A 26,860-nucleotide genomic window follows, 5' to 3' on the forward strand; every position below is an offset into this window, starting at 1 on the left:
AGAAAGAAATTCTGTTAGCGGACGTGGAGACGATCCTCATTTAGACCAGTGGGTGCCTTATTGTCGGATAGGCTCTGGTGAGCGAGAACTACAGCTTCAAAACCTGGAACAGAAAAGACGAAGATCTATTGTTTGAAGTTTGAAGTTTTTGAAATTGTATTTATTCCACATTTTACACCGAGTATTGGCACAGAAGTACAGGGCCATTTGCAAAGCGCAGTTGAGATAAACAACGAAGCTTCTACACCCACAACAAAAAGTGAGTCATTTGACACATTTAAGCATAATTTTCGTGAGTCAGGTGTAAATTGACTCATTAGTAACAACCAATGAGTCTCTATTGACTCATTTATATTTCACCAGTGTGTCAATCATGAGCTGACGCATTTGCAAAATGCTTCGACTGACTCACATGGTCGTAAAAAATGAGTCAAGATCGACATAAGAGCATTTTAGAAGAAAAAAGTGAGTCAACTTGAAAGTGAGGCTGTATGCATGCGCGCGCATGCTTTCGTTACGTCATCCAAAATGCGCATTCTCGAGCCATATTTGAATTCCCGATCGACGACGCGACGTCGCCATCTTATATCTTGGATTCAGAAGAGTTTTGACTGCAGCTAGTGAAAAATTGGTACGCATAATTATTCATATGGTTTTAAACGATGCTTTTTATGACTGGATTCGTGGGCTTATTATACAAATGATGCATGCGTTCATTTTACGATATCCGCACTCGAGTTGATGAGGCTGTGTGTAACTTAACTATATAGATTCTACTGTATCGCACGAAGCCGTGTCGAATGAAAACATGCATGATCTTGCATCATTGTTTTATACAACGAAACTCCTAGATCCTTGTTATTTGATGTAAAACGAATCAATTCAAGATTGTTTCGTGACAGTATGGGTGACAAATAAATCTCAAGTTAAGGCTTAATTTAGTGCGTACAAAGTAGATTTTTCAGATTCGGGTAGCGGGACCACCGATTACATCGCTAAAATGTGATATTTTAGGATATATTTTCCATTGCAAATGTGGACAGTGACTCTGGCATGGTATGGTATGTGTGTGATAGGCCTAGGGAGTAGGGGGTCTATGTCATGATGCACCCACAACAAAAAGTGAGTTACCCTTACTCAAATTGATGAGTCACTGGTTTGTCCGTACAGCGAAACACTTGAAGGATCGTGTGAGTCACTATGACTCGATACAAATGAGTCTTATTTATCTAAGAGACTCATTTGTATCGAGTCATAGTGACTCACACGATCCTTCAAGTGTTTCACTGTACGGACAAACCAGTGACTCATCAATTTGAGTAAGGGTGACTCACTTTTTGTTGTGGGTGTACGCCACTTTATCAGCCATTTTCTTCGTGAATTTCTTATTCTCTATCTCGGAGGAGACTCGAATCAGTGAATTTCAAGATGCGTCAGACCCTCATCATCCTTCTCGTCCTCGCAATCGTCGGGGCTGCCTTGGTCGATGCAAGCAAGGCTGATTTTCAACGTCGAGGCATGGAACAGTCCAAGAAGATTAGGGGCGGAATGGAGGTGAGTAGAGAATGACACGACACGTCATAATTATGTTTCTGGGGGGGGGGGGATCAATCTTTAATTGTGATTGTGCAACTTGAGTCATGAGTATATGCATACAGTATAATTATAAACATTCTCCTATTATAATATACAAACAAAATGTATACCAACATTTAGCGAGGTTTGTTATATAATATATAGCCAGAAAATGGTCACGATAGTAGCATACTTGTGTGTAATAATATCCCGCATGACAGCCATGTGTTATTATGTTTCGCAGTTGGCACACACCCAATTGATAGGACTTTATCTGTATCTAAATTTTCATCTGAAAAAAGTGAGTTTCCCCTTCATATGATGTGATATTACGCCCCATTCTCTCTTACCGTTATATAGCTGTACTTGACATGGGTTAAGAATGATATTCCACCCACATCAGTATAACATTCTTTCTACTTTATGCGTCTGATCCTCATATCATGCTAGGACTATGCACTCATAATATTCACTGCGTTTTGGGTACAAATGTCGATGAGTCAGGATCAGAGAGATTTTAAAACAGATTTACAGGGCAGAATAGCAAACTCAGTCGAGACATTAAAAAGGGAGTATCTGCATGCTCTGTCTCATATCACGGTTTTTACAGATGATTTCTGTTACAGAACTTAAACTCTATTGTAAACACTATAAATGTGTAATGTGGTACTGACTATATTGAGCATTTGGTGTTGTTTTATGTTTAGGGTGTATCTTTGGGATGTATCAAAAACTAATTGCATTACTCTGTCTTCCAATTGTTTAATCCGGAGCTTTTGTTTCTTTTTTTCCCAATTTTTTTTCTGTGCATCTTCCTTTCTTTTCGTTTCGTTAATTTTTTTTATTTTCTTGTTCTTCTTTTTTTATTACATTTCCATTTTTTCCTTTTTCCTTTTCCTTTCCTTTCCATTCTTTCCTTTCTTAAAAAACATAAAAACAAATCCCACAGCGAGTGAAATCCTTCGGTAACACATGGAGGGTCGATGACGAGGCCGAAAGAGGGCGTCGCGCCATCGGCAACGGATGGAGGGTCCAGGAAGAGGCTAGAAGAGGGCGTCGTGCTGGAATGAAGAACCTTCGAGAGAAGGTCAACGAACTGCAGAGCCCTAATAGCGCTAAAGAGATGTTCAAGCTTCGGACCAAGAAGGCTGCTGGGAAAGCCAAGTTGTCTAGGCGGCCAGTAGGCCCAAATTAAGTTCCCAAATTAATTTCCGTAATGACCGACCGAGAGATGAATCCAACATGAAGAGGGCGTTTTAGAAGCGACCATAAACCTGTATAGGAGTATAAATTGGTTCCGGGGTTCTGTGAAAAAAATTAGTTTGAGTTATTAAGTACCCGTATGTATGTCTTTCTGCTGAAATGTTAGTGTCTTTGCTTCGTTACAGATATGGTATCGATGGCGTGGGGGGGGGGGGGGCTCAAAATGTTACCACAATTTTGTTTTCGATGTTTTCATTTTGCAAGCATTCAACTCTTATACTTTAGTCGTTTTTTATGAACCTAGTTTTTTTGGAGAATTTTTTTATTTTATTGGAATGTAAATGTAAATCACAAATAAAAATAAGTCAAATCTTGGTCATCTTGTAATCGTGCCTTTGGTGATATGTTGATTGATGAGATAGACTAAGTAGAGCAGATAAACCAGGACAAAGAGATATGGAGTGGTAAGAAATTGCAATATTGAGGACAGTAAGAGAGAGAGAGAGAGAGAGAGAGAGAGAGATAGGGTGGTATAGCATATTACAATAACACATGGAAATTCAATATGCCATTTTCGTAAAGTAGCAAAATGTGTATATATGTCTATTTGTGAAGCACCTCGAAGCGAATTATTTTATTCACCTGTTACGAATACAGTTTGTATCCCAGTCAGAATTCAAGTTGCATACATATTATAATATGGTTGTTGGTATTTATTCAATTTCTTCAATTTAAAGGACAAGAATATAAGTAATCATGTCTAAAGAAGGGACGGCCATGATGAGAGGAAGGGAAAGAAAGAGTGTTAGAAGAACACAATGAGAGAATGAGAGAGAGAGAGAGAGAGAGAACAGAACAGAATATGGGAAATGGAGAGAGAGGGAGAAGGGGCGGCTGAGAGAGAAAGTGAGAGACAGATTTGGGGGAGGAGATCGGTCTATATCAAGATTAATTTTCCAAACGTTTAAATGGAAACAGAAGAGGAAACATCTGGACTCGAAGATAGAGCAGATGGACCATAGAAGCGGTGTCTATTTACTGAAAAACGATTCGGTACCTATCATAAAGGATCACAACTGTACGGTCATAATATTATACGGGCACATAGTGTACATGTATGTCCCACACGCTACCAATTGTGGAATTGTAAACGTGAATTGAGATTTAAAATATATAATTTTATTGGATGTGGAGTCTGATTCAAGCTCCTGTATTGGGCCACCAGCTTGATACCGTCCGCATATATTGGCCTACTGAAATCTTAGATGTCGTCGGTAACGAACATCGGGGACAAAACAGCTTGGAAATGCCCTCGATTTGAAATGCAGAATAACAATTTATTCGATTTCCCGTCCCTTTGATACATCAGTCGCCCCTTCCCAAATCAGTCAAATTTGATTGATTGCCATATAACGCTGAACTGAACAACAACAACAACACTCAACCAAAAATCGTCAGAGAATATATGCAGCCTCGCGTGATTCTGATTGGCTGAAAGTTCTTGACGTCATCGTGACGCGCAATGCCTGAAATACGTGCTAACCCATTTGCAGAAGGGACAATTCACGTCTAGTGAACTCAATCTGATTATTACAGTGTAAAATTACGTTCAACATACAGTTGCCAAACCAAGGAGTATTTTTATCAAATGCGAAACTATTAAGTCTGATTCAAAAGCAATGGCAATAAAATGAGTCTCGTCTTCTCTTTCAATGTTTACATTCCAATGCGTACTTTGAGCTTAATTTGCTCCTTGAAAAAAATTCATGTACCGTAAAGCACACCCTGGTCTTTATAAAAAGGAAACATTAATGTTTGCAGACGTGGAAATATCGGATATGCTCTGGTGAGCGAGGACTACAGCTTCAAAACCTGGAACAAAAACGACAAAGGTCTATTGTTACGGTTTTAGAGGAAAACACCCCTTTGGTGTAAGTATCGGCACTTAAGGACAGGGCCATTTGCAAAGCGAAGTTGAGATAAACAACGAAGCTTTTACGCCACTTTATCCGCCATTTTCTTCGTGAATTTCTTATTCTCTATCTCGGAGGAGACTCAAATCTCAAGATGCGTCAGACCCTCATCATCCTTCTCGTCCTCGCAGTCGTCGGGGCTGCCTTGGTCGATGCCGGCAAGGCTGATTTTGAACGTCGTCGCATGGAACAATCCAAGAAGATTCGGGGTGGAATGGAGGTGAGTAGAGAATGACACGTCATTTGTTTCTGGGGTAAAAAAATAATCTTCAATTGTGATTGTGCGACTTGAGTCATAAGTATGCATACAGTATTGAAAACATTTTCCTATTACAAACAAAATGTATACCGACACAGCGAGTTTTGTTATTATAGCCAGAAAATGGTCATGTTATGATAGCGGCATACTTGTGTGTAATATATCCCGCATGACAGCCATGTTTTATTATGTTTCGCAGTTGGCACACACCCAATTGGTAGGACTTTGTCTACACTGTCGCTCATAATTATAGTTGGAATATTTAACCCCAATTTATGGAATTATTTTGACACTGATTTATTCCTACTAGATCAAGATTATAGTATACATTTTCAGATTTTATTGAATAATAATTTGCCAGTGTTTGTTTTGCGTGACTGCTAAATCATGTGTATGCTACTATGCTTATCAACTAGGGGACCTACACCCTTAAGTCATAAATGACAATAATGAGGATGAATGCCCCACGTAGTACTCACTACCCTTTTCACTACATTTTTATCTGAAAAAAGATTAAGCTCTTCATGTGATGTGATATTACGCCCCCATTCTCTCTTACCGTCATAATTATAGCTGTACTTGTTATGGTTTAAGCATTATATTCCACTCACATCAATATAACCTCCTTTCTGCTTTATGCGTCTGATCCTCATATCATGCTAGGACGATAATGTTCTCATAATATTTCAATGCGTTTTGGTACATAATATCGAGGAGTAGGGATCAGAGAGATTTTAAAACAGATTTACATGGCAGAAAAGCAAACTCAGTCGAGACATTAACAAAAAAGGGAGTTCTCTGCTCTGTCTCATGTCACGGTTTTTACAGATGATTTCTGTCACAGAACTTAAAATCTGTTTTAAACACTATAAATGTGTTGTATATTGGTACTGACTATACTGAGCAATTGGTGTTGTTTTATGTTTAGGGTGTATCTTTGGGATGTATTATAAAATAATTGATTATTAGCATTACTCTGTCTTCCAATCGTTAATCCGGAGCTTTTGTTTCTTTTCTTTTCCAATTTTGTTTTCCTTGCTTTTCTTTTCCTTACATTTCCAATCTTTCCTTTTGCCATTTCCTTTCCTTTCCATTCTCTCCTTTCTTAAAAAAAACACAAAAACAAATCCTACAGCGAGGGAAATCCATCGGCGGAGGTTATCTTGGGGGCCGAATGGACATCCAGAGGGTCCAGGAAGAGGCCGGAAGAGGGGGTCGTGCTGGAATAAAGAACCTTCGAGGGAAGGTCAACAAACTGCAGAGCCCTAATAGCGCTAAAGAGATGTTCAAGCTTCGGACCAAGAAGGCTGCTGGGAAAGTCAAGTTGTCTATGCTGCCGCCAAACGGCAAGAGTCCCAAATAAATTTCCGTAATGACCGAGAGATGAATCCAACATGAAGAGAGCATTTTAGAAGCGACAATTAACCTGTCTATGAGTTTAAATTGGTTTAAATTTTTGTCATTGAGAAGGTGTATTAAAAAATAAACAAACTAAACAAACATTCTTACTTGTCGCGTATTAGGGAGGACTGAGTAAAAGTTGCATTTCTTGATATTATTGTATATTTTGTTCTCGGATTTTCCGACTTAAAGTTCAAGTTTAAATGTGAATGTAGGCACTAGGCACTGATTATGTACAGAGCAGAAATTGGAATCAACTTTAGAAAATCTTAACTCGATGTTATTAAGAGCAGTACTATAGTTATTCGTAATTATACATTTTCAATCATACTTCAATACATTTTCCTTCATTTTAACACGGATCTGAATTATCATTCTTAATTCAATTTTTAGTGAAAGTTAAAGGGGTGGAAGGCGCAAAGGGGAGGGAATCCATTTAGTTTTAGTAATTAAGTTACCACAAGTATGTTAGTATCTTTGCTTCGTTGCAGAGAAGGGACGGATGCCGTGGGGTGGGGGCTCAAAATGTTACCATAAGTTTTGTCCATGTTTTGTGCGAATATTTAAATTCAACTCTCATAGTTTAATTGTTTGTTTTTATGAACATTTTATTTTGGAGAATATATTTTTTATTGGAATGTGAATATAAATCACGAATCACAAATAAATCAAATCTTGATCATCTTTGAATCGTGCATTTGGTGATTATAATGATTGATGTGATAGACGAAGCAGAGCAGATAAGCCAGGACAAAGAGATATGGAGGGGAGAGGGGAGGGAGAGAGAGAGAGGGGGAGGGAGAGAGAGAGAGAGTGAGTGAGAGAGAGAGAGAGAGAGAGGGGGGTGGGAGGGAGAGAGAGATAGAGACACATTGACAGAGAAAGATAGAGAGAGAAAGAGGGCGGGTGGAGAAATAATACGTGGGAGTAAGGTGGACGAGTAGATGAACTTATGAGGATCTACATGTACTTTCCTCCTCGTCTGCTTCATCTTTGATTTATAAAATATACTGCGACGGAAGATACGTCAATTTAAATACAAAATACACATGTACATGTCTCTTCAAAGCTCATCACTCCTATCGAAAATGTTCCACCATTTCAACTTCAAATACGATCGCAATATCTTCCAAAAAATCAATGGCAATTTCACTAGCCTATTGTATATCCCATAGAAAATCATGTTAAGATTTACGTTTAAAATAATTGTAATGTTCGCTCATTTCAAAAAGTCATGGATGAGTATTTCAACTTTTCATCCGTATTTCAACTTTCAGGTAATTGAAGAAAAAACAGTGTTTTGCTTTCCCAAATAGATTTTATGAAAGACACTGTACATTAATATGCACCTTCCTTTCAAAATTGTCATGTTGTTTTGCTTCCTCTCCGTTCGTATGATACTTCTCACGAGTTTGTCTCTTTCTTTTTTGCAGTCTCGATAGCAATACCTAAATCATCCTCTTACACATCTCATCCCTTCTGTCTCTCTCAACTCGTTCGTCCGATACTTCTCATACGTTTGTCTTCTATTTTTTTGCAGTTTCAATAGCAATATCTTAATCATCCTCTTACACATCTTATTCCTCCTCTCCGTCTCTCAACTCACCCATCTGATACTTTTCATACGTTTGTCTTTATTTTTGGCAGTCTCAATAGCAGTAGCCAATTCACCCCTTACACATCTTATCCTTTCTAGGGTTGTTAAAGGTAATACAAAGTTTTGGGAAATTTTGAAAATTGGGTGGATAGTGATTCCTTACAATTTTGATATATTTGGATGCCCCTGTGAATGTATTATAAGCACTAGAAAATTTAGCCCCTAAAACACTTCTGCTTTCGAGAAAAATTGAATTTTGATGAATTTCAAATAGCGTCTACGGCCGTACAATGGTAGCTGCGACCATGAACATCTCAGAATCTCCAAATGGGAGTAGCTTATCGGTCGATTTTAGTCAAGAAACATTGTTTCATAGCTTAATTAAAATCTTGACCTTAAGAGGGAGCTATACAACATGAACAGTTTATTATTTACAATTTCATCATAACTTTAGACTCGATTTCAACCGCGACAACGATCACTGAATATTGTAGGATCGCATATGCATCCAATATGTTCATTTGAACCAAATTCATGACCCCATACCAAAACTTTGTATTACCTTTAACAGGCCCATTCATTTTATTCATCAGAATTACTTTTCCCAATTACAAGCAAAATTTGCTTTTCATTTTCGTGTCAATCATATTCAACAACCATTACCAGCATCCTCCTCAATCAATCAATCAATCACGAAATTCATCATCAGTTTATCACCAAGGCATTTATCATCCTCATCAATTAACTTAATTACTATTACCAGCACGCATGTCCTCACCATAACAAAATTAATCATAATCATTATCAATAAATTATTACCATCTCTAACATGCATATCATCATCATCTCAACCATCATCAATTTAACGTAAACTGCATGCAACGACAGGAACATACACACATCGATTCTCTTTTTTTTTTTACAGCAATTATGTGCAAAGCACTTTAATCTCTTAATATTAATACCAAAATACAGCTTAAGATGAACATGTAAAGGGAAAGAAATAAAATGGGAACAAGACTTTCTGAAATATGCATAAAGTTAGATGTGAAGTATCATAAATAAGGTATAATGACAGAGTTATATAATTTACAATAATTTAGGTGACAACTCCATAGAGGGAGTAATATATGTTACAGGTTTGTGGTGCCCTTTGTGAATCACGTAGGGAATGATGTTTATGATGAATTCAAAGAAATCGTTCAAAAAAGGGTTAAAACTAAAAACAAGATTTAATGCATCGAAGCTCAGCATAATGGCCATTTGATTGCACTGTGATAGTGTGCTGACGAAGCTCTCGTGGCTCCGTTTGTGCATTAAAAGTTACTCATGAGGTAATGCGTTTAACTGGTATTTTGAGGTTGAGATATGACCCTATCATGAAGGGTTGATCCTTGGCGGCAAAAAACACAGTCACCATTTCACGACCGGTTTTCCGTCGCCTCTGGTTATGATAGGGCAAAATAAAATACATACAGTGAGTAAAACACAACTTATGCTGAACCGAGTGCATGGTAAATTGGATCGAACAGAAAAGCGATACATACAAAACACCGATTTTAAAAATTGACTAATCACACACCTTGCTATTCTTTGGTGGCCCCTTTCTATGGAGTTCAGTTTGTTAAGTTTGTTCCTGCTCACCTTTCTTCTGCAATTCACGACCAAATAATGTTTTAAACACAGAAAGGGGCTGACCAAACACCTGATAAACTGAACTGCTTCAATAAATAGTGCCTGACTTCTTACAAAGATGCTACTGTACACGACATGGGGGAACATATTGCAAGCTAGTCAACAGAGAATTAAAAAGTGGCAGCGCCTTTTTTGACGCGGCTAAGCCACAGACCTGCACTTGGGTAGATTAAAAGGCGCAATTTTTTTTTGTTCAATAGCGAGAAGGTGAAAGAGGTATCCTTTTTTTCCTTCTCATACTAGATTGCGACGTCTAAGCTTGTCTGAATGCCCTAGTAAATTTGGTCGTGCAAGCCGAGCAGTCAGGCATGTCCATTTCAAACCAGCCTGCATTTCCCCACAGCATTTTTTTTGTTTGTCTACGAGTTTTGGGTTCATTCATAAAATTTTGCAACATTTACATCAAGAAATAATCATAACATAGAACAATTGCGGAATGATTCAGTGTGGTCGACGAGACATTTATTATACCAAACCTAGCAGACAACGACCTAATGAAGAGTAAATTCTTGGATGATTTCCAGGAGATTAAAGAGACACACGCGGGGCTGGTTCAGTCTAATGCTTCAGAGACTCTTCTGGAAAGGGACATGCCTGACTTTGGCTTTCGCACCACCTTTTATCAATAACCACCTCGGGATCGCCATGAATCTGAGGGCATAGGAAAGATAAGGACAAGCGCTCTCATTATAATCAGGTGCTGTGATGGGTGTTCCAAGTGTTTCACTAGGTTCTTGAGGAACACTTCCTCGACGCTTGTCTTCGCAAGTCAAGTCAAGGAAGGTTACGACAAGATGTAAGGAACAAGGACCTGAAGAGAGGCGCATGCTCTTTGTGGGAGCGCTAAGTGGCCCTCCTTCACGGGTATTAGAATTGTGTATCATTGCATGCCCCTATTAATATACATGCAGCTCACTGTTTTTTTTTTAATACCCCAGTAATAAATTGGGGTGAAAACGACTAGCTTGCCTACACTTTTCTTTACAAAAAAAAACAGTGGTAATTGTGTTTCCGTTATGACAACATCAACTTAATGTCTTGTGTTTTTCATGGGAAGAATGAAAATTTTCTCTCTCGACATTTGTTGATTGTCAAACGGAGAGAAATGCTTTGTCGCATTTACATATCGTATTTGTCCCCACTCTAAATCTTAAGAACACAAGGGTAGGGTACTGAAGAAAATATATATCTCTGAAGGTAAAAACATTTACAAGATGCTCTGCATATCTAAAGGCATATGTACATGTATGCAAGAGCATTACGTTAAAACTTTTCTAGACTCATTGGTATTCACAAAACATTTGGAATTTATCCAAATCATATACAGATGAAACCAACCACATGCCATTCTCATGATACCACTTTTGATTCATAAAAGAATGATTTGATTGGCAAATTCCATTAGATGATTGTTAAAAAGCTTTCATGTATCAGTGAACCTTCAATCATGACTCAATGCAATGAGAGAAAGAACAATTCTAATTTCACCAGGACTATGGTTTCCTATTTTCTAAATGTTCTTTATTGACCAGGTTGTGGAGCGGCTCCACCCTGATACTGCTGGTAATACTGCATGTACTGCTGGTAGTACTGCACATACTGAGCATAAGCAGCAGGGTCAGTTTGAGCCATTTGTGCCATCTGGGCTACCTGCGCAGGGTCCATCTGCTGCATAGCGCCTGCTGGTTGGGCCATCGCGGCTTTGGGGGCACCTGCTAGGGGTGCGGCTTGGACTAGACTTTGCGCGGGAGGCTTGTTGCGCTGGCTGTTGGGAGGGGGGATAGGGGGCTGCTGTTGCTTGGCCTGGTTGAGAGAGGGGATAGGGGGCTGCTGCTGCTGCTGCATGCGCTGACTGTTAGGGGGTGGAATGGGTGGCTGCTGCGGTTGTTGCATAAGAGGCTTACGCTGGCTATTTGGAGGGGGAATGGGAGGCTGATCACTTTTGTTAGATTGAGGAACAGGTGGTTGTTGTTGCATGGAATCTGGACCCATCAAAGGCATTGGCCTTCCTGATGGAGGCATAGCTCCAAACCCACCCTGTCTTCCCATACCTCCATGAGGTCCAGCATGCATTTGTGGTCCACCCGGACCCCCATGGGATGGACCATGAGGACTTGGTCCACTCTGACCACCAAGTTGCCTCCCTGGACCACCTGGCCCAAGCAGACCTTGTCCCCCTTGAGAACCACCACTACGTGCCCCAGCCTGAGATCCAGACTGAGGTCCCCTGAAACCACCCTGGGAACCACTCTGCTGATCCCTTGGTGGTCCTCCAGGCCCACTACTACCCGTGCCTGGACCTTTGTTCATGGGAGGGGACCCACCAAAGCTACTCTGCTTTGGACCCTGATCTATGCTATCTCTACTTCCCGGCCCATCTTCACTAGAAAAATTTCTACCTCCACCAAATCCTCCTCCGTGACTGCCTCCACGTGCACTGCCTCCTCTAGAGCTGGCTCCTCCATAGCTGTTCGAACTGCCACCGTTGCTGAAGCTACTTCTACTGTCTGATCCTCCTCGATCACCACTGCCAAACCTACTTCCTCCTCCACCACCTCCAAATCGGCTGCCACCCATGCCGCCGCCACCAAACCCATTGGAGTTTCCACCTGAGAAGCCTCCCTTACTGAATCGACTGCCGCCGCCGCCTCCACGACCATAGCGACTTCGATCTGCAAAGATGGTAAAGTTAATACAAAAAAATTAAAATAATTTAACATAGGCACTATGTTATTTATTTCTGTGTACAAAATTCACTTTTCACATTTATTAACCTGGTTTTTCTTGTACCTGCAACTCTCAAAACTTGAGTTTTTGCAAATTCTCCACAAAGTATTAAAATGGGAAGCGTTAACTCGTTTTTTTCCTCAAATTCAAAATCCACTGTAAGGTGATTGTGCTTCAGTAATGATAGATTACAGCAATATTCTACTTTCTGACAAGGATTTATCCACTATATTCTTAATTCTTTACTAAACCTGCTTTAGTGACTGACCACCTGTCTATAAAGACCAACTGTCTACAAAGACCACATATTTTTGTTTCCCTTGAAAATGGTTTCTCATTGAAATATGTAATAAAGGAACCTGTCTACAAAGACCACTTTTTGTGTTTCCCTTGGGCGGTCGCTATAGACAGGGTTTGACTATCAATTTCAACAAAACTCTGGCAGCAGTACTTACTTTTGCCACCAAAGCGGTTGGCTTCTTCAGCAAGGGAGATCAGCTTTGGGTTGATGACCTGCTTAGCCTCTTGAAGCACATTGATGAGGTCGGCTGCTTGCTTCATGTTGTTGCGGGTGAAGAAGGTGTAGGCTGTGCCTGTGCGGGTGCTTCGGGCAGTACGCCCAATGCGATGCACATAGTCCTCGGACGAATTGGGGTAGTCATAGTTAATGACAAACTTGATGTCGGTCACATCTGCAACGGCGTTACAGTGATAGGCATGCCAACAGAGCAGGGTGATGTTGGCAAATGTTCACCGTAACAATGTGAAGGTGAAGCAAGGGGGGAATAAAGGGTATAGTGTGAATATACAAATTTGGTGGCAGCACCCCTTGTGGAAGACCATAGCTAGTGGTCTTCCGGGGATAAACCCTTGAAATGAAATAAATGTTAAGTAGCATCTGAGCACTCAAAAATACGCTTTCTTCCACAACTCACTACAGATTCATCTCACAGTGAAACAGAACAAACTGGCCTTTGATGCACACTCCCCAGAATACAGTAAACAAAAGAAATGTCTAGGAAAACATATCTACTTACCAAATGATCTGTAAGAAAAGAAGTTATGTTCAGTAAGAGGGAGCATGCATCAGGATAACATAATGAAGCACAACATTGTGACGTTACAATGACGAACCAAGAAATGATGAGTTCTTGGCTTTCCATCAATGAAACCACAAATGTGAATGTCAATCGGCCAGCATCGTCTGTTCTTTTTCACTGGTCAGTTTATCAAGATGTTCTACGAATATCAGCACAGAATACAACCACTGCAACAGGTTGCAATGGCTGTACACAAAGCAGTGGCAGGTTGGGGTCGTAACTACAAGTACCACACATTCACTTCTGTGTAGCCAAAGTTTCTTTCTTCCCCTTCACACATTGGCAAAAAAAATATAGTTCTACAGGATGTCAGTCTAGTCCCGTTGACAACGTACTCTCTGATTTTAGTGGTTCTTTATGCTTTGTACAAGAAAAAAAAAAAGCAAACAGCAGAGCACAGTAGAAGAAGTCAACGGGCTAGGAGAATGGTACTCACTGATCCCTGGTGTGTGTATTTCCATGTAGAAGGGGTGGTGGCAGGAGGTCCCAAGACATGACAAGTGGCATCCTCAGCGCGCGTGCGGGAGAGGCTCGACATAATCCACGGCGAGTTACGGACACGATGTATGTCCTGCTTAGTCAAGAATTCCATCGGAGACACAAACAGGTTGTCCCAACCACTCTCAGCGAGAGAGACATTTAGTCACGTCCTACTGGCAGGTGGTTGGATGGTGGCTCAAAATCCCACAGTACTGTCTCTTTTTTTGTGTCTCTGGAACAGTCTGTACAACCTGGACTCTCGAGGTTAACAATGCTGCCCAACATTGCATTTAGTGAAAGGCAACGTTATGGCTCCCCATATAAGATCAATTGAATGGGACATGAAAAAGGGCCATGGGATAACAATTGGATCTAGGCAGAGATGAAACAAAATGCTTCATTCAAGCACGCAACGGGCAATTATGATATAGAATGTGAGTTACAATTGTTTGGGGCTTTTCAGCATCCTAACAGGACATAGACTAGATGTCTTTGAGGAGGGGGGGAAGTGTCAATATCCTTGTAATCGGAGCCACGGTTTCTTCCCTGGCACACACAAGAACAAAAATCAGACGAATGCCTCTCCCCGCTCGGTACGGTTGACGACGTGTCATGCCACGGGCCCTGCCGCAATAATTCATTTATCTACAGAGAAAAATAGAAAACTGACAACAGTTGCATCATACAAAGAAGTCAGAAAGACAACATGTACACTCAAAGAAATGCTTTTCAGTTGTCAAAAAAAAAGAAAACAGATCGGTTTCTGAGCCCCCGCCACTGCCATTTCGATACTCATTTACATCTTAATGCCTAGACTCCTCCTTTCCTCATCATCTCAATAATCACACATGCACACTTAAACTGTAAACTTAAAAAAAATCAGGTGGTTGCTGACGACATTATACCACAAATGAAGTTAGTTCAAGAAATTGTGCTTTTAGTTAACATCAAAATAGACTTCATGTTCAAGACTTAGTAGATAAAAAGAGACTTGGTTGTAAGGATTTATCAATCATGGTTGGTTTGATAAACTGGGCATGGTTAGCAGCACGAGTAAAATAAGAAACAAACCTAGACCACGAGATGCTACATCTGTCGCTACAAGGATTGGTGCTCTGCCATCTCGGAACTCTACAAAGATAAACCATTGGGCGATATACATGAAAACTGGAGTCTTACTGGGTGAAAACTTAATTAACTCTCATTAAACAGGTCTACACCGTAGATTCAGCATTTAACTTGACTTCTAATCTGTCTTCCTCTGACAGAAGACAAACCTTTAATACTTATGACGGTAACCAAGAAATTAAACAATGGTCATAGAAAAACTTGAGGAAGCACACATTATTTTATTTTCCGGAAGAGAGCATTATACATGCATCTCCTCTTTTAACAACTTGCTCATGGTTAAGTCGACATTCACTCCTGCTTTTTAAGGTTTTAAATATGAATTTTACACATGCACACGAGGATAAAAAGGAGGGAAATAATTGCAAAACTCACCTGAAAGCACCCAGTCTCGCTCTGGTTGAGACTTGTCACCATGAAGGCACATTGCTGGCCACCTACAAAATGAAACATGATCAAGGTTACAAAGGAAAATAAAATCCACAAAGTGACAAAGTACCACCAAATCAGTTTTTTTTTCCTCCTCTTTCTTTATACATTACACAATTTGTTAGTTAATTAGTTATTTTTGTAGACAATGCTTGTGGAGCAAGAAGTTCCTCCGATAATCTTTACATGGGAATCCGCACAACAGACTAGAAATATCATTTTTGAGGAATAATACTAACATTTTCTTCTTTTTTTCTGTATTCATGAAGTCTGATAACAAAAAGAAATATCTCATCAACATAAACTCAATTTTTGAAACCAGTGAAAACCATTGTACGAGGGCAAGCGGGCATATGGAAGATGGAATTATAAGTACAAAATATCAGTCCAAACTCCAAAGCGATGGCAGACTTACCCATCTCGTCTCATTCTGCGTACCAGGTCGTCGGTTCTGCGTTTGGTTTCACAAAAGACGAGGGTTTTGTTGTCTTTCTCTTGCATGATCTCTTCTAGTAGTTGGATAAGCCTGGTGGAGTAAGATGACGAATGAGAGAACATTATTTGAATAAATGCACTACGATTCTTTACCAAGAGGGTACCAAGCACCCTAGCCCATTTCGTCCACCACATATTTATTTTGTTAACAGCTCCCCCTATCCATAATGAAGCTGATTTTTTTGTAAAACCTTCACCTCCCCCCAAAAAATTGTTTTCACAGCCTCACTACACCCAATTGTAAAATAATAAAAAAAAAAATTTAAAAAATAAAAATTTAAAGTCACTTTATAGGCAAGAGACACAATCTGAACTGGAAACGGATCTTTGTCCGCTAGTCCCTCATAGATTCCATTCACCATTTTTTTTCTTCTTGTCCTCTTCTTCGTCTTCCTTCTCACTCATCTGCAAACTTACTTCTTGTCTTTCTCCGAGTCTTCACACACATCGATGATCTGCAGGATGTTGTGGTTGGCAGACAGGGTGAGGGAACCAATGTTCACCATGATGTAGTCCCTGATGAAGTCTTCAGCCAGGTTCCTCACGTCCTTCGGCCACGTTGCACTCCACATCTGCACCTGCCTGTCAGGCTGAAAGACATCAACAAAACGGAACGGAATAAGAATGACCGACATGAAGGGCTGTCTTGATACAGGTTCTTCCCTACAATCGCCAAGCCAAGTCTTACAATGTTGCTGGTTACACTATGAACATGACTGACAAAGAAAGCAGACAAAATATACAGTTCCTCAGGTAGACAAAGGAACATCCCTTCACTGCTATTATGTAAAAATGTGTAGAACAGGTGTCACATGCACATTCACCTTTTTACATAATAGCAGAGAAGGGATGTTCCTTTGTCTACCTGAGGAACTGTATATTTTGTCCGCTCTCTTTGTCCATCATTTTCATAGTGTTACCACCCATACAAAGTGATGAAGAAACCTTGTCCAGTATATGACAACTGGGCACCGTCTTATGAAGATTTGATATTAATCGCAACTTATTTGCGATTGAGATATCAATCGCAGCTATGTACATAAGAGATAGGAGACTGCAAACTTGCAATCGATTGGAGGACTTTGAATTGCAACTTTTTATAAGACCGGGCCCTGGAGACGATTGTATTCATAATTTAAAAATATGATATGCAGTGCACTGGCTTGAACATGCATACAATATATGGGCAGAAAGGGTTCAACAAGTTGAGGCCAAACAAATTACCACTAGTATATTCTGTTGTTTCCGTACTAAGGTACTATAGGATTTGATTGTAAAAATTTCTAAATCTAATGTTGAAAAAGGAGATAATAAAGCTGCAGAAGAATATATTCACAATTAAATCCACTGTTAACCATAACCCTCTTCCTTCACACTTGATCTCAGTGACATGTCCCAGTTACAACCCAAGATTCATTTGCTTACTCTAATCTGTTCCATGATTTTCCTGATCTGGGGCTCGAATCCCATGTCCAGCATGCGATCAGCCTCATCCAGCACGACGTAAGTACACCGCCTCAAGTTGGTCTTGTTGTTCTCCAAGAAGTCAATCAGCCTACCAGGAGTGGCGATGCAGATCTCAACACCTAGAGGAGTAAAGGAGCAGAGCGAGAACTAAGTTATAGACATACGATCCACAGAAATGGTTCTGTACAAAATCTTAATGATTATTTTCCCTCATTCTCCAAAATCTACAAGGAACTGTACATTACTGGGCAATAAAGGAGGTGATGAGAAACGGCAAAAATGTACAGTGGTTAAATCTCAAACAATAGCTAATTAGAATATGAAATCATCTTTGAATTTTTCTTCCCAGTGCCAGGAGCCGGAAGGAAGTATTTTATATCGAATACAATTAGGCAATAAAAGAGTGTTAAGAAGCAGCATGAAAGAGTACCGGTGTACTGCAATAGTAGTTTTTGAAGCGCATTTATCCCCTCCCCCCCCCCCCCCCCAAAAAAAACAGCTGATGGCATCTTTGATGTTATTTGTTTTGGAACATCTTTGCGGATAAAATGATGACAGCTGTCAGAAAGACAGAGACTTACCTCGTTCCAGATCCCTGATCTGTTGCCCCTTGGGAGCTCCACCATACACACATGTGCTCTTGATCTTTGATGAACGTCCGAACGCAAACGCCACCTGCTGAACTTGCTGGGCAAGCTCTCGAGTTGGTGCTAGAACAAGAGCCTGAAATTTGTTCAGGGTAAACAAGCAGTTAGAAATCGTGAAACGGTAAAATGACTAATAAAAAAATGCAGGCGAAAGATTCCTCTCACAGAATCTAAGTTGCCGGTAATTAAACAAGTGGTTGATCATTATTTCTTTATTATGTCTAAGACTTAAGATATTTAGCCATCTTGCATCTCATCATCAAAGGCCTGCATCTTACAACTCTGGCTATCAATAAACTACATCAAGCATAATTATGGAGAAAATCAAAACACTTTTTATTCATACAAAATCATGCAGGAAAGCCTACTTCGCCAGAGAAGACAGAATCAATTCAATAAAATATCACCCGCTATAGAGTCAGCTTGTTTCCCATCATGGTTCTATACTATGCTATTTCAGCCCTTGACAAGTATGAATGTAGTGAAGTAATTGAATTACAAAACAGTTAAGATGATTATTCTTCAGCACTTACGATAGGGCCGTCTACGCCTCTTTCCAGGAATGGTTGATGATTTATATGAACTATTGACGGCAAGAGATACTGTAGAGGGAAAAAAAAAGAAAAAGAACAAGTCGTTACCTCTTATGCAAAGATTTGTGTCGACAATGAAATCAACAGGAGACAATTCCTCAAACACATAGAGCAATATGTAGGGGTGAAAGTGAGTAAAAAAATCATCAGGAAAACGATTTAAATCAGGTTATTATCGGGCCTGAATATGCTTACAGCTAAGGCTTAAGGATAAACTTAAGTACTGGTAATGCGATTGCATTGTGAAAGAAAAGGTGTGGAAAGGATCAGAAACAGTTGATCATGTAGCATGTAAGTATGGGTGTGCACTGCAAGGTTCTGGAGTCATCAAAATCATAATAAATTTGACCGAGTCTTGGTAAAGTAACAAGCACTGTACACAGAACACACACTGTACACATATATGGGACAACACACATGGTGTTGGGGATAGTACTACCTTGATTTCCTTGTCTTTCTATGCTCATTACTCAGCCAGTATACATTTTCTTCCAAAATTGTTTGGCACATGTCATTTATTTGTAGTCTTGAGCATTCAGTGTAAGTTTCGTTTGATTCTGTGAGAATTAGTGTTCCTTTTTTTACTAGAACTGGAGTTTATCTTTAAAGGCACACTGTCCTACTTGTAGCTACTTGCTCCCTCTATATAGAAATCTTCCCCAATCGGTGCCTGTTGGTCCCCCATGATCCTCTTTTTCTTATGTTAAATGAGAGCTGAGTTAATGAGATAGCCACCTGTCACAGTGACCTCGCTGGCTCGCTGAGTGGTCTAATCCTTCTAGCTGAAGTAGTAAAGCCTGCCTTTAACCTTGTTTCAGTGTATTTGAACGTAGTGTTATAAATCAAGAGAACTTACTGAAAGGGTCTTTCCGGACCCAGTTGCAGCAATGCCAACCAGGTCCCGTCCACTGAGTGCTACAGGCCAACCCTGTGCCTGGATTGGAGTTGGATGTGAGAATCCACTCTTGCTCAGCTCACCCATTACGTAATCTGTAGGAGAAGGGGGGGGGGGGGGAGGGTGGTAAGAAGAAATGAGGAATTAGATTTCATATTAACTTCATGCCAATTCAAATGGAAGTTTTGTCTTGTGTGAAGGATTTGAGAAAAAAATTGCATTCATCCAAGCATGTGCCTGGTGTCGACTCTCCAATGGATAGGGGGGCAGAAGTCTCTTTGAATGAAAAAATACATGTAAAACCTCTATATTTACTGGCCTTGTGTTGCTGCATACATGTATGAGGAAGAATAATTCTCAATGTATGTCCTTGAAGGTGTAATTTTCAAGAGTTTAAACTCACCTGGGAAGCTTGCTTCATGGAATTCAAACACCGGCCTCATGGGTTCCTTCCCTCTGACTGTGATTTGTTTATCTGTGCAGTAACTTTGAATTTCAGTCTGTTAAAGAAAAAAAAGCACAAGAATACAGAGAATGATAAGATATATAACAGAAATAAAAGAAAGGCTATAAAAATTACATAAGGCGAAATAGAATAAAATCATGTTTAGCGACCCCGCCCGCTTTTACAAAAAAGACAAAACACAAAAAATATACTTCTTAATTTTTATACGAAAAAAAATAAAACAAAATATAGAAAATGGCATCCTCCTCCTTTAAAGGCCCACTGCACTACTTGTAGCTACTTGCGCCCTCTATATAACAAACAATGCCTAATCGGTGACCATTGGTCCCCCATGATCCTCTTTTTCTTATGTTAACTGAGAGCTGAGTTGATGAGATAACCACCTGTCCTGTGAACTTGCAGGGCAGTCTAATCCCTCCTGTAAACTATGGCAGATACGCTTTAAAGGGACTTTGTAACATTGTTCAGATGAGAGATAGTGGTGCTAAGGTAGTGACTTCAATGTTAGATGTACAATTAAAGATAATCTGAAAATTTGAGTGAAAACGGATCATTATTCATGGTACAAATTGGAAAAAACTGATCTGGTTTATTCTACTTCTATTCTGCTACTTGTCAAAGCCTGTTCAGCATCAAGACAAGGACAATTTAATTACATTTTAGGTGAATGTAAATCGTCACAAAGCAATAAAATGGCTCTTCATTCCATTCCAGACAGTTAAGTGTTGACAGATTTTTATAGCCTGTTTTACGTATTTTTCTCATGGAAAACGGTTGGGAAAATTCAAAAATGGTTGGGAGAATTTACTATTAATCACTGTTAGAGGGTGCCTCACATCGACGCCTTCAAAGAAAACCATAGATATCTTTGTGGTTTGAGAATGTGTTCAGGATTTTTTGCATGTCAGAGGGTTAGTATAGTAGAAGGAATATAGTAAGTAACATTTTATACAAATATTAAGCAATTTTTTTCATCAACCTTCAACAATGTTACCGAGTCACTTTAAAAAAAAGGCAGGATGCTTAAAGGTAATACAAAGTTTGGTAATACAAAGTTTTGGTATGGGGTTATGAATTTGGTTCAAATGAACATATTGGAAGCATATGCGATCCGACAATATTCCGTGATCGTAGGCGCGTTTTAAATCGAGTCTAAAATGATGAAATTGTAATAATAAACTGTTTTTGTTGTATAGCTCCCTCTCAAGGTTAATATATTACTTTAGCTATAATACAATGTTTCTTGACTATACAATCGACAGATTGGCTATTCTCATTTGGAAATTATATATCACAACTACATATTTTCATGGTCGCAGCTGCCATTGTATGGCCGTAGGCGAAATTTGAAATTTCAAAAAATGTACCGGGAGCACTGGTAAATTTTTATATTCAATTTATCTCGAAAGCAGAAGTGTTTAAGAGGCTAAAGTATCTAGTGCTTGTAACACATCCACATGGGCATCCAAATATATCAAAATTGTAAAGAATCACTATCCAGCCAATTTTTAAAATTTCCCAAATCTTTGTATTACCTTTAACATGTTTTGTTGTTGTTTTGTGTTTTTTGTGGGGGGTGGGCCTCAAGCAAAATGGCATCAACTCTTTAAAATTTAACTACATGGCAATTAAAGACAAGATCTCATTTCCTACAAATTGGGTATCAGAAAATGAGATTGCAACTTCAAATTGATATAACCAGAAGTTTGACAAGGGATGGGGGGAAACATTAGAAAGAGAAAAGAAAACTCACAAGTGGTCTTGCTGTTACATCTGGATGTTCTCTGTAGAAGTTCTTCTTGAAAGGCGCCAGTTTGTCTAAATCCCATCTTGGTTTCTTTAGCCTTTCTCCTGGTTGTCCAAACTTTTCTTTGAGACCGCCACCTCCACCCATAGAGCCCCTGCTTCCAAATCTAGGAGGTCCTCCGAATCCGCCCCCTCTACCACCACTGAAAAGAGAACAAGAAATGATATTGGTAGTGTTGCCAACTTATGACAATAGCAATTTAGTTTATACATGTATGCGCATCACAGGAGTTTGCTGAATCATGAGCGCATGGAAAAACCAGCACTTTCGGCAACTGTAATCTCGGATCCTGATTACGGTCCCTTTCATGCATGCGGCGGGCTTGCACCCCAGCCAAATGTTGGTATGCATTGTGCAGCCGTTTGCAGTGAAACCTGCGAGAAAGTTTACTCCTAGATTAAAAGATTAAAAAATTGACACGAAACACGACTTTTAAATTTAATTCATGACTGTTATTTGAATAATAGTGGAAGATTTAGATGATTTTTGGTGTTATTGTTAGTCCAAAAGGCAAATGGTCACTCCCACTCACTGACTTGGTCACATCACAGTTGCGATTGTGAACCAGCACCTAAACACACAAATGCTCTAGATTCTAGATCTACACAAAGGAAAATGCATGCCAAGTACAGCATGCTGATATCAAAGGGTTTATTTCATATATTACGGAAACTAAGGTTTTCGGTCTACGTTTGTCCGAACTTTGTTGATGGTGAACTGTCGATTGTGACCACTTAGAGTAAAGTACCCGGTAATCGGTCAGCTCCGGTTTTCGGCCAATTGGTTGGATACATGGTAAAATCACTTTAAAATACATCGCATAATAGCATAACACATATCCCACACATACCATACCATGCCAGTGTCACTGAAGAACCACATTTGCAATGAAAAATATATCCTAAAATATCACATTTTAGCGATGTAATCGGCGGTCCCGCTACCCAAATCTGAAAAATCGAGTTTCTTACGCGTGTATGTAAGAAATATGGGTACCATAAAATGAGCTTTATTTCAAGTATTTTTCAGATATAGAGCCCGATTTTGTGCTGGTCGCAAGCTCAAAAGTATCTCATCGCATGTATTAAATCAATGCAGCCGCACACCGCGACGCACACACGATATGTCTGTCTAATTCAGATTCCAACTTCCGATCACCGCTGTGCCTGTATTCGGCCAGGCGAGCACCCGGGAGCTCCGGCGTGGGATACCTGCTCCGCCCGCTTGTGCTATACATCAGCGCAGAAACGCACGGCGCGCGCGAGCGCTTCCTATTGACTTTGTACATGCGGCCGTAAACTGAAACGCTCGGCCGATAACCGGCTCCAAAACAGTGAAAATTGAAATGAATATTGTCATGGCAATTCGTGATTTTTTTTGGGGATTCTTTTTTTGTTTAAATAATAATAATATTTGCCTCATGATTTGAACAAGAAATGATAATAAATAGGAAGTAAAGAGTCCAATAAATAGGATTTTGTCTTAAGTGGCCGAAAACCGGGTACTTTACTCTATTTCCCTTTGCCTTTGGAAATTGGAGGGATGAATGTTTAGACAGAGTCAGTGGTCATTCATTGGTGGGGTATTCTAAAGTTGCTCCCTAATTAACAGATTATATTCAATGAATTTAAGACAGCAAAAACAAAAACATTGGGTTTAGGCCTTTGCTAGAAATTTCTAATAATACTCGAGTTGAAGGCATGCTCGCGTGCATCAACCACATGACAAAGTCATTCATTCATTCGTTGCATTGACATTACACAGGAAAATTCCACATGCGTGTGCACACAAATATTCACAATCACGCACATCCGGACTCAGCCGGCGTTTTAAAACGCTATTTTTAGTGTACTTACCCTCCATTTCGGCTACTTGACCTATCAAAAGATCTACCTCTGTCTCCAAATCTGGACATTTTTCACAGGTATTATGCAAAGCGGTGAGAAATAAAGGTGTTTTTTACTACTTTACTTGGCAATTACGAGAGTCTGAATTAAAAAGTACAGGACGGTGCGACCAGCGTGCATGAAACTGGCTTTGTCATGCAAGAGGCGAATTTCAAGCAGATTGAGGAATATATTCATCCGCTGCAGTAATTAGAATGATCTACATGATAAAAATGGCCGTTAAAATCCAAATATTTTGTAAATGAAATCGAAATTAAATATCACTAATGTAAATAATAAATAAATATTAATTAATGATCTAAATTTCATGTGAACTACCTAATTTCATTTTGTTTGCTAAAAAACTACATTTCGACTATCTTCATGCGGAGCATTCGGAGAAAAGTATCGACCGTATGACGTCATTTATCGGGCGACGTTGCGAATTCAAAGTTCGTTTGGAGTTCACATGTCTGTCTCTCTTTATAGTCTGGAAAAACAGTTTCTAAGTTTCTAGTTTTACAATTTTTTGGTGTATTTTATTGATTCAGAGCCTATACTAGCGGGAGATTTAAAATAAAGAATTGTTTTCGTCTTCTACAGCTATAACAGTGTATACCCATTTATGACTTTAATATGTCATCTCGTCCCAGATCATATTAAACACTTCCTAACTAGAAAGAGTGTGTGCTAGTACATTACTACGTATAGGCTCCAGCGACTACTCAGCCTCAGGCCAGGAAGCTCCCTCGCCCCCCCCCCCCCCCAACCCGGGCCGCGTCTTATTTTTTCGTACCACGGCGAGGCCGGATTCCTGTTTTATCATGAATATTCATTAGGCAGGGTCGGGGAAAGTCTCGATTCTCTTAAATATTCATATCGAGGTGGGAATGCACGACGCGCGCTATACTCGCACAAAGTGAGAAGGTTTAGTTCACGGAGAATGCATATGGGTGAGTAATTGATTGAAATATCAGTAGATTAAGAGAATTTAGTCATTAATTTGAAAAAGCTGTAATTCGTGATCTACTGTAATTTCTTTACATTTTGAGACTGTTCTCAACAGATTTGTGGGGAAAAGGCTAGGAAAATATTTCTCTTGAAATTGCACTTTGATTTTCATCGTCGTGAAGTAGTTTGACTGCGGTTTGCCTTCATGTCACCCTTTAGAGCCCCGGGGTTCCGGCAGGCCCACGTTGGGGAATTTCGGTGCTCATCTGCATCAAGATAAAACTTTCTGATCAGGTTTTATTCCAAATTTGATCGTCATCGTGAATCTAATTCACCAATCATCCATTGAATTTAAATCTAGATTTAACGTTACACCTTAAAATAATCTATGAAGTATGATTTCTTTAATAATCCAAGAGGGTTAATTCTTGTTTATATCTTTAGTAGATGTCGACTCTGTTGGCTATACTAGTATTACTAAGACTAAGTGCTATCCGTTCGCTCAGTTGCATCATTGGTGCGTGTCAACTTTTTTAGACCAAAATTGTTTGTGACCATGGATAATCAAACAGCTCCAAACCATATTTCATTTAGACGTAAACCTGGAACTTATTAATAAAAATATTCAAAAACAAACAAATTAGACCTAGGATTCATTTATTTAATGTTCAGATGTTGTGTGTGTCCAGTGTGCTTGTCAAGTTGTCATAACTTTTCTAGATCTAGACCTATATTAAAGATTTTTTCTTCTCCAAAGTGTGCAGTTCATTTGATAAATCTATTAATTGTTGGACGTTGTATAAGAGAAGACCCCTAGGGTAGTCGACAATTATGTTTACTTATACGCAGAGGCGGCGGAGCCTTTGGGCGGAGCAACTTCCAAAGTGGGGGGGGGGGGGGGGCACCAACAAAAAGGGCACTTTCTTGAGAAAAGGGCACCTTCAGAGGGAAAATATACCATTTTTTTGACATTGGTATATACCCCTATGTTGTGATTACATTATCAGGGATGATTTCAATATTTGTTTCTCTTAATACAGCATTTAAGATATTGCTTAAGTATCATACTTTGCAGTTTTTGGCTTGCAGTGCGAAAAATTACATCTTATAAAGAGGAAAACCCAATCCTGATGGGATTATATAAGCACAATCTTATAACGGAAGACTGAATAGATCTGTGATAAGTTACATAATTATAACGTCTATAACTGGGCAAGCGTAGCGAGCGAGCTTTGTGGGAAATTGCTTTTAGTCGCTTGAAATTAGGGACACGTTTAATGATGAGAGGAAAAGGGGACACTTATCGAAAGGGTTAAGACACTTATCAGAAAAGAAAAGAAGCATGTGTCAAAGTACAAAGGCTAATTATCAGAGGTGAAAATGGGGCACTTACACCTAAACAAAGAGGCATGCACCAGGGATGATAAGAACATGGGCATTTGTCGACGGAAAAGAGGCACCCATCAGATTTTGATAGAGGGCATTTATAAGCAGTGAAAAGGGGCATTTATGAAAAAGGGATAGGTTCTTTATAAGAAAGGAAATAGGTTACATATCATTGTTAAAAGGGTAATGAAAAGGGGAAGTGGCTCTTATTAAAAAGAAAAAGTGGCACATGTTTAAATAAACGGGGCACTTATCAAAGACGAAAAGTGGTACCGGTAATTATGATAAGGGGTAAGGGTGCTTATAAGGAAAAAAGGCATTATATAGGAAGGAAAAGGAGGACGTGTCAAAATAAAAGGGGCATTTATAAGAGATGAAAAGAGTACTGACTAGGAGGGGAAGGGGTGCTTGTCAAAGTAAAACAAGTATCTCTCAGAAGTGAATAGGGTCATTTACAAGAGATGAAAAGGGGCACTTAAGAGAATGAAAAGGAACTATTTTCATAGATGAAAAGGGGCATTTATGAGAAGGGAAAGGGCCTATTTTTAAATGGGGGCACTTATAAGAAAAAGGGGCACTTATTAAAAATGAAAGGGAGCACATGTGAAGATATAAGGTGCGCTTATCCAAGTTAAAAGGGGTAGTTATTAAAAGGGGAAGGGGCACTTTAAAAACTTAATAGGGGCACTTGTCAGAGTAA

At 39.5% G+C, this 26,860-nt stretch overlaps 3 protein-coding genes across 6 annotated transcripts; 2 read left to right on the plus strand and 1 right to left on the minus strand.

The window, feature by feature from the left end:
* LOC115921421 lies at nucleotides 1–3,221 on the plus strand. Of its 3 annotated transcripts, none has more exons than XM_030978892.1 (3): nucleotides 1–259; nucleotides 1,404–1,554; nucleotides 2,525–3,221. In XM_030978892.1, exons 2-3 carry the CDS (start codon nucleotides 1,429–1,431, stop codon nucleotides 2,768–2,770), a joined length of 372 nt encoding a protein of 123 aa, XP_030834752.1. In that variant the 5' UTR covers nucleotides 1–259; nucleotides 1,404–1,428; the 3' UTR covers nucleotides 2,771–3,221. The 3 variants fall into 3 exon arrangements, with proteins under 3 accessions (XP_030834752.1, XP_030834763.1, XP_030834757.1); XM_030978903.1 differs by having other exon boundaries at nucleotides 1,407–1,554; XM_030978897.1 differs by lacking the exon at nucleotides 1–259 and having other exon boundaries at nucleotides 1,331–1,554.
* A 1,054-nt stretch (nucleotides 3,222–4,275) lies between these two features.
* On the plus strand, nucleotides 4,276–7,101 carry LOC115918121. The gene is made up of 2 exons (XM_030978910.1): nucleotides 4,276–4,971; nucleotides 6,146–7,101. Exons 1-2 carry the CDS (start codon nucleotides 4,846–4,848, stop codon nucleotides 6,371–6,373), a joined length of 354 nt encoding a protein of 117 aa, XP_030834770.1. The 5' UTR covers nucleotides 4,276–4,845; the 3' UTR covers nucleotides 6,374–7,101.
* Nucleotides 7,102–8,918: 1,817 nt separating this feature from the next.
* Nucleotides 8,919–23,983, minus strand: LOC578813 (probable ATP-dependent RNA helicase DDX17). Of its 2 annotated transcripts, XM_030978927.1 has the most exons (14): nucleotides 23,794–23,980; nucleotides 21,884–22,079; nucleotides 20,068–20,164; nucleotides 19,626–19,759; nucleotides 18,710–18,778; nucleotides 18,111–18,252; nucleotides 17,488–17,648; nucleotides 16,480–16,652; nucleotides 15,983–16,093; nucleotides 15,514–15,575; nucleotides 15,082–15,141; nucleotides 12,886–13,122; nucleotides 12,103–12,375; nucleotides 8,919–10,354 (listed from the first exon to the last, which is right to left on the minus strand). In XM_030978927.1, exons 1-14 carry the CDS (start codon nucleotides 23,850–23,852, stop codon nucleotides 10,326–10,328), a joined length of 1,803 nt encoding a protein of 600 aa, XP_030834787.1. In that variant the 5' UTR covers nucleotides 23,853–23,980; the 3' UTR covers nucleotides 8,919–10,325. The 2 variants fall into 2 exon arrangements, with proteins under 2 accessions (XP_030834787.1, XP_780035.1); XM_774942.4 differs by having other exon boundaries at nucleotides 8,919–12,375; nucleotides 23,794–23,983.
* Between the last annotated feature and the right edge of the window lie 2,877 nt (nucleotides 23,984–26,860).

The sequence above is a fragment of the Strongylocentrotus purpuratus genome, unplaced genomic scaffold, assembly GCF_000002235.5.
Source record: "Strongylocentrotus purpuratus isolate Spur 01 unplaced genomic scaffold, Spur_5.0 spur5_contig_815, whole genome shotgun sequence".
Taxonomy (NCBI): domain Eukaryota; kingdom Metazoa; phylum Echinodermata; class Echinoidea; order Camarodonta; family Strongylocentrotidae; genus Strongylocentrotus; species Strongylocentrotus purpuratus.

Excerpts from the sequence above, each read along its gene's own strand:
- LOC115921421 (XM_030978892.1), top strand. The coding sequence starts at position 1,429 with ATGCGTCAGACCCTCATCATCCTTCTCGTCCTCGCAATCGTCGGGGCT. Across the intron at positions 1,555-2,524 it reads AGATTAGGGGCGGAATGGAG|CGAGTGAAATCCTTCGGTAA; the intron begins GTGAGTAGAGAA and ends CAAATCCCACAG.
- LOC115918121 (XM_030978910.1), top strand. The coding sequence starts at position 4,846 with ATGCGTCAGACCCTCATCATCCTTCTCGTCCTCGCAGTCGTCGGGGCT. Across the intron at positions 4,972-6,145 it reads AGATTCGGGGTGGAATGGAG|CGAGGGAAATCCATCGGCGG; the intron begins GTGAGTAGAGAA and ends CAAATCCTACAG.
- LOC578813 (XM_774942.4), bottom strand. The coding sequence starts at position 23,852 with ATGTCCAGATTTGGAGACAGAGGTAGATCTTTTGATAGGTCAAGTAGC. Across the intron at positions 13,123-15,081 it reads TGTAGCATCTCGTGGTCTAG|ATGTGACCGACATCAAGTTT; the intron begins GTTTGTTTCTTA and ends ACGCCGTTGCAG. Across the intron at positions 12,376-12,885 it reads CAACCGCTTTGGTGGCAAAA|ATCGAAGTCGCTATGGTCGT; the intron begins GTAAGTACTGCT and ends CCATCTTTGCAG.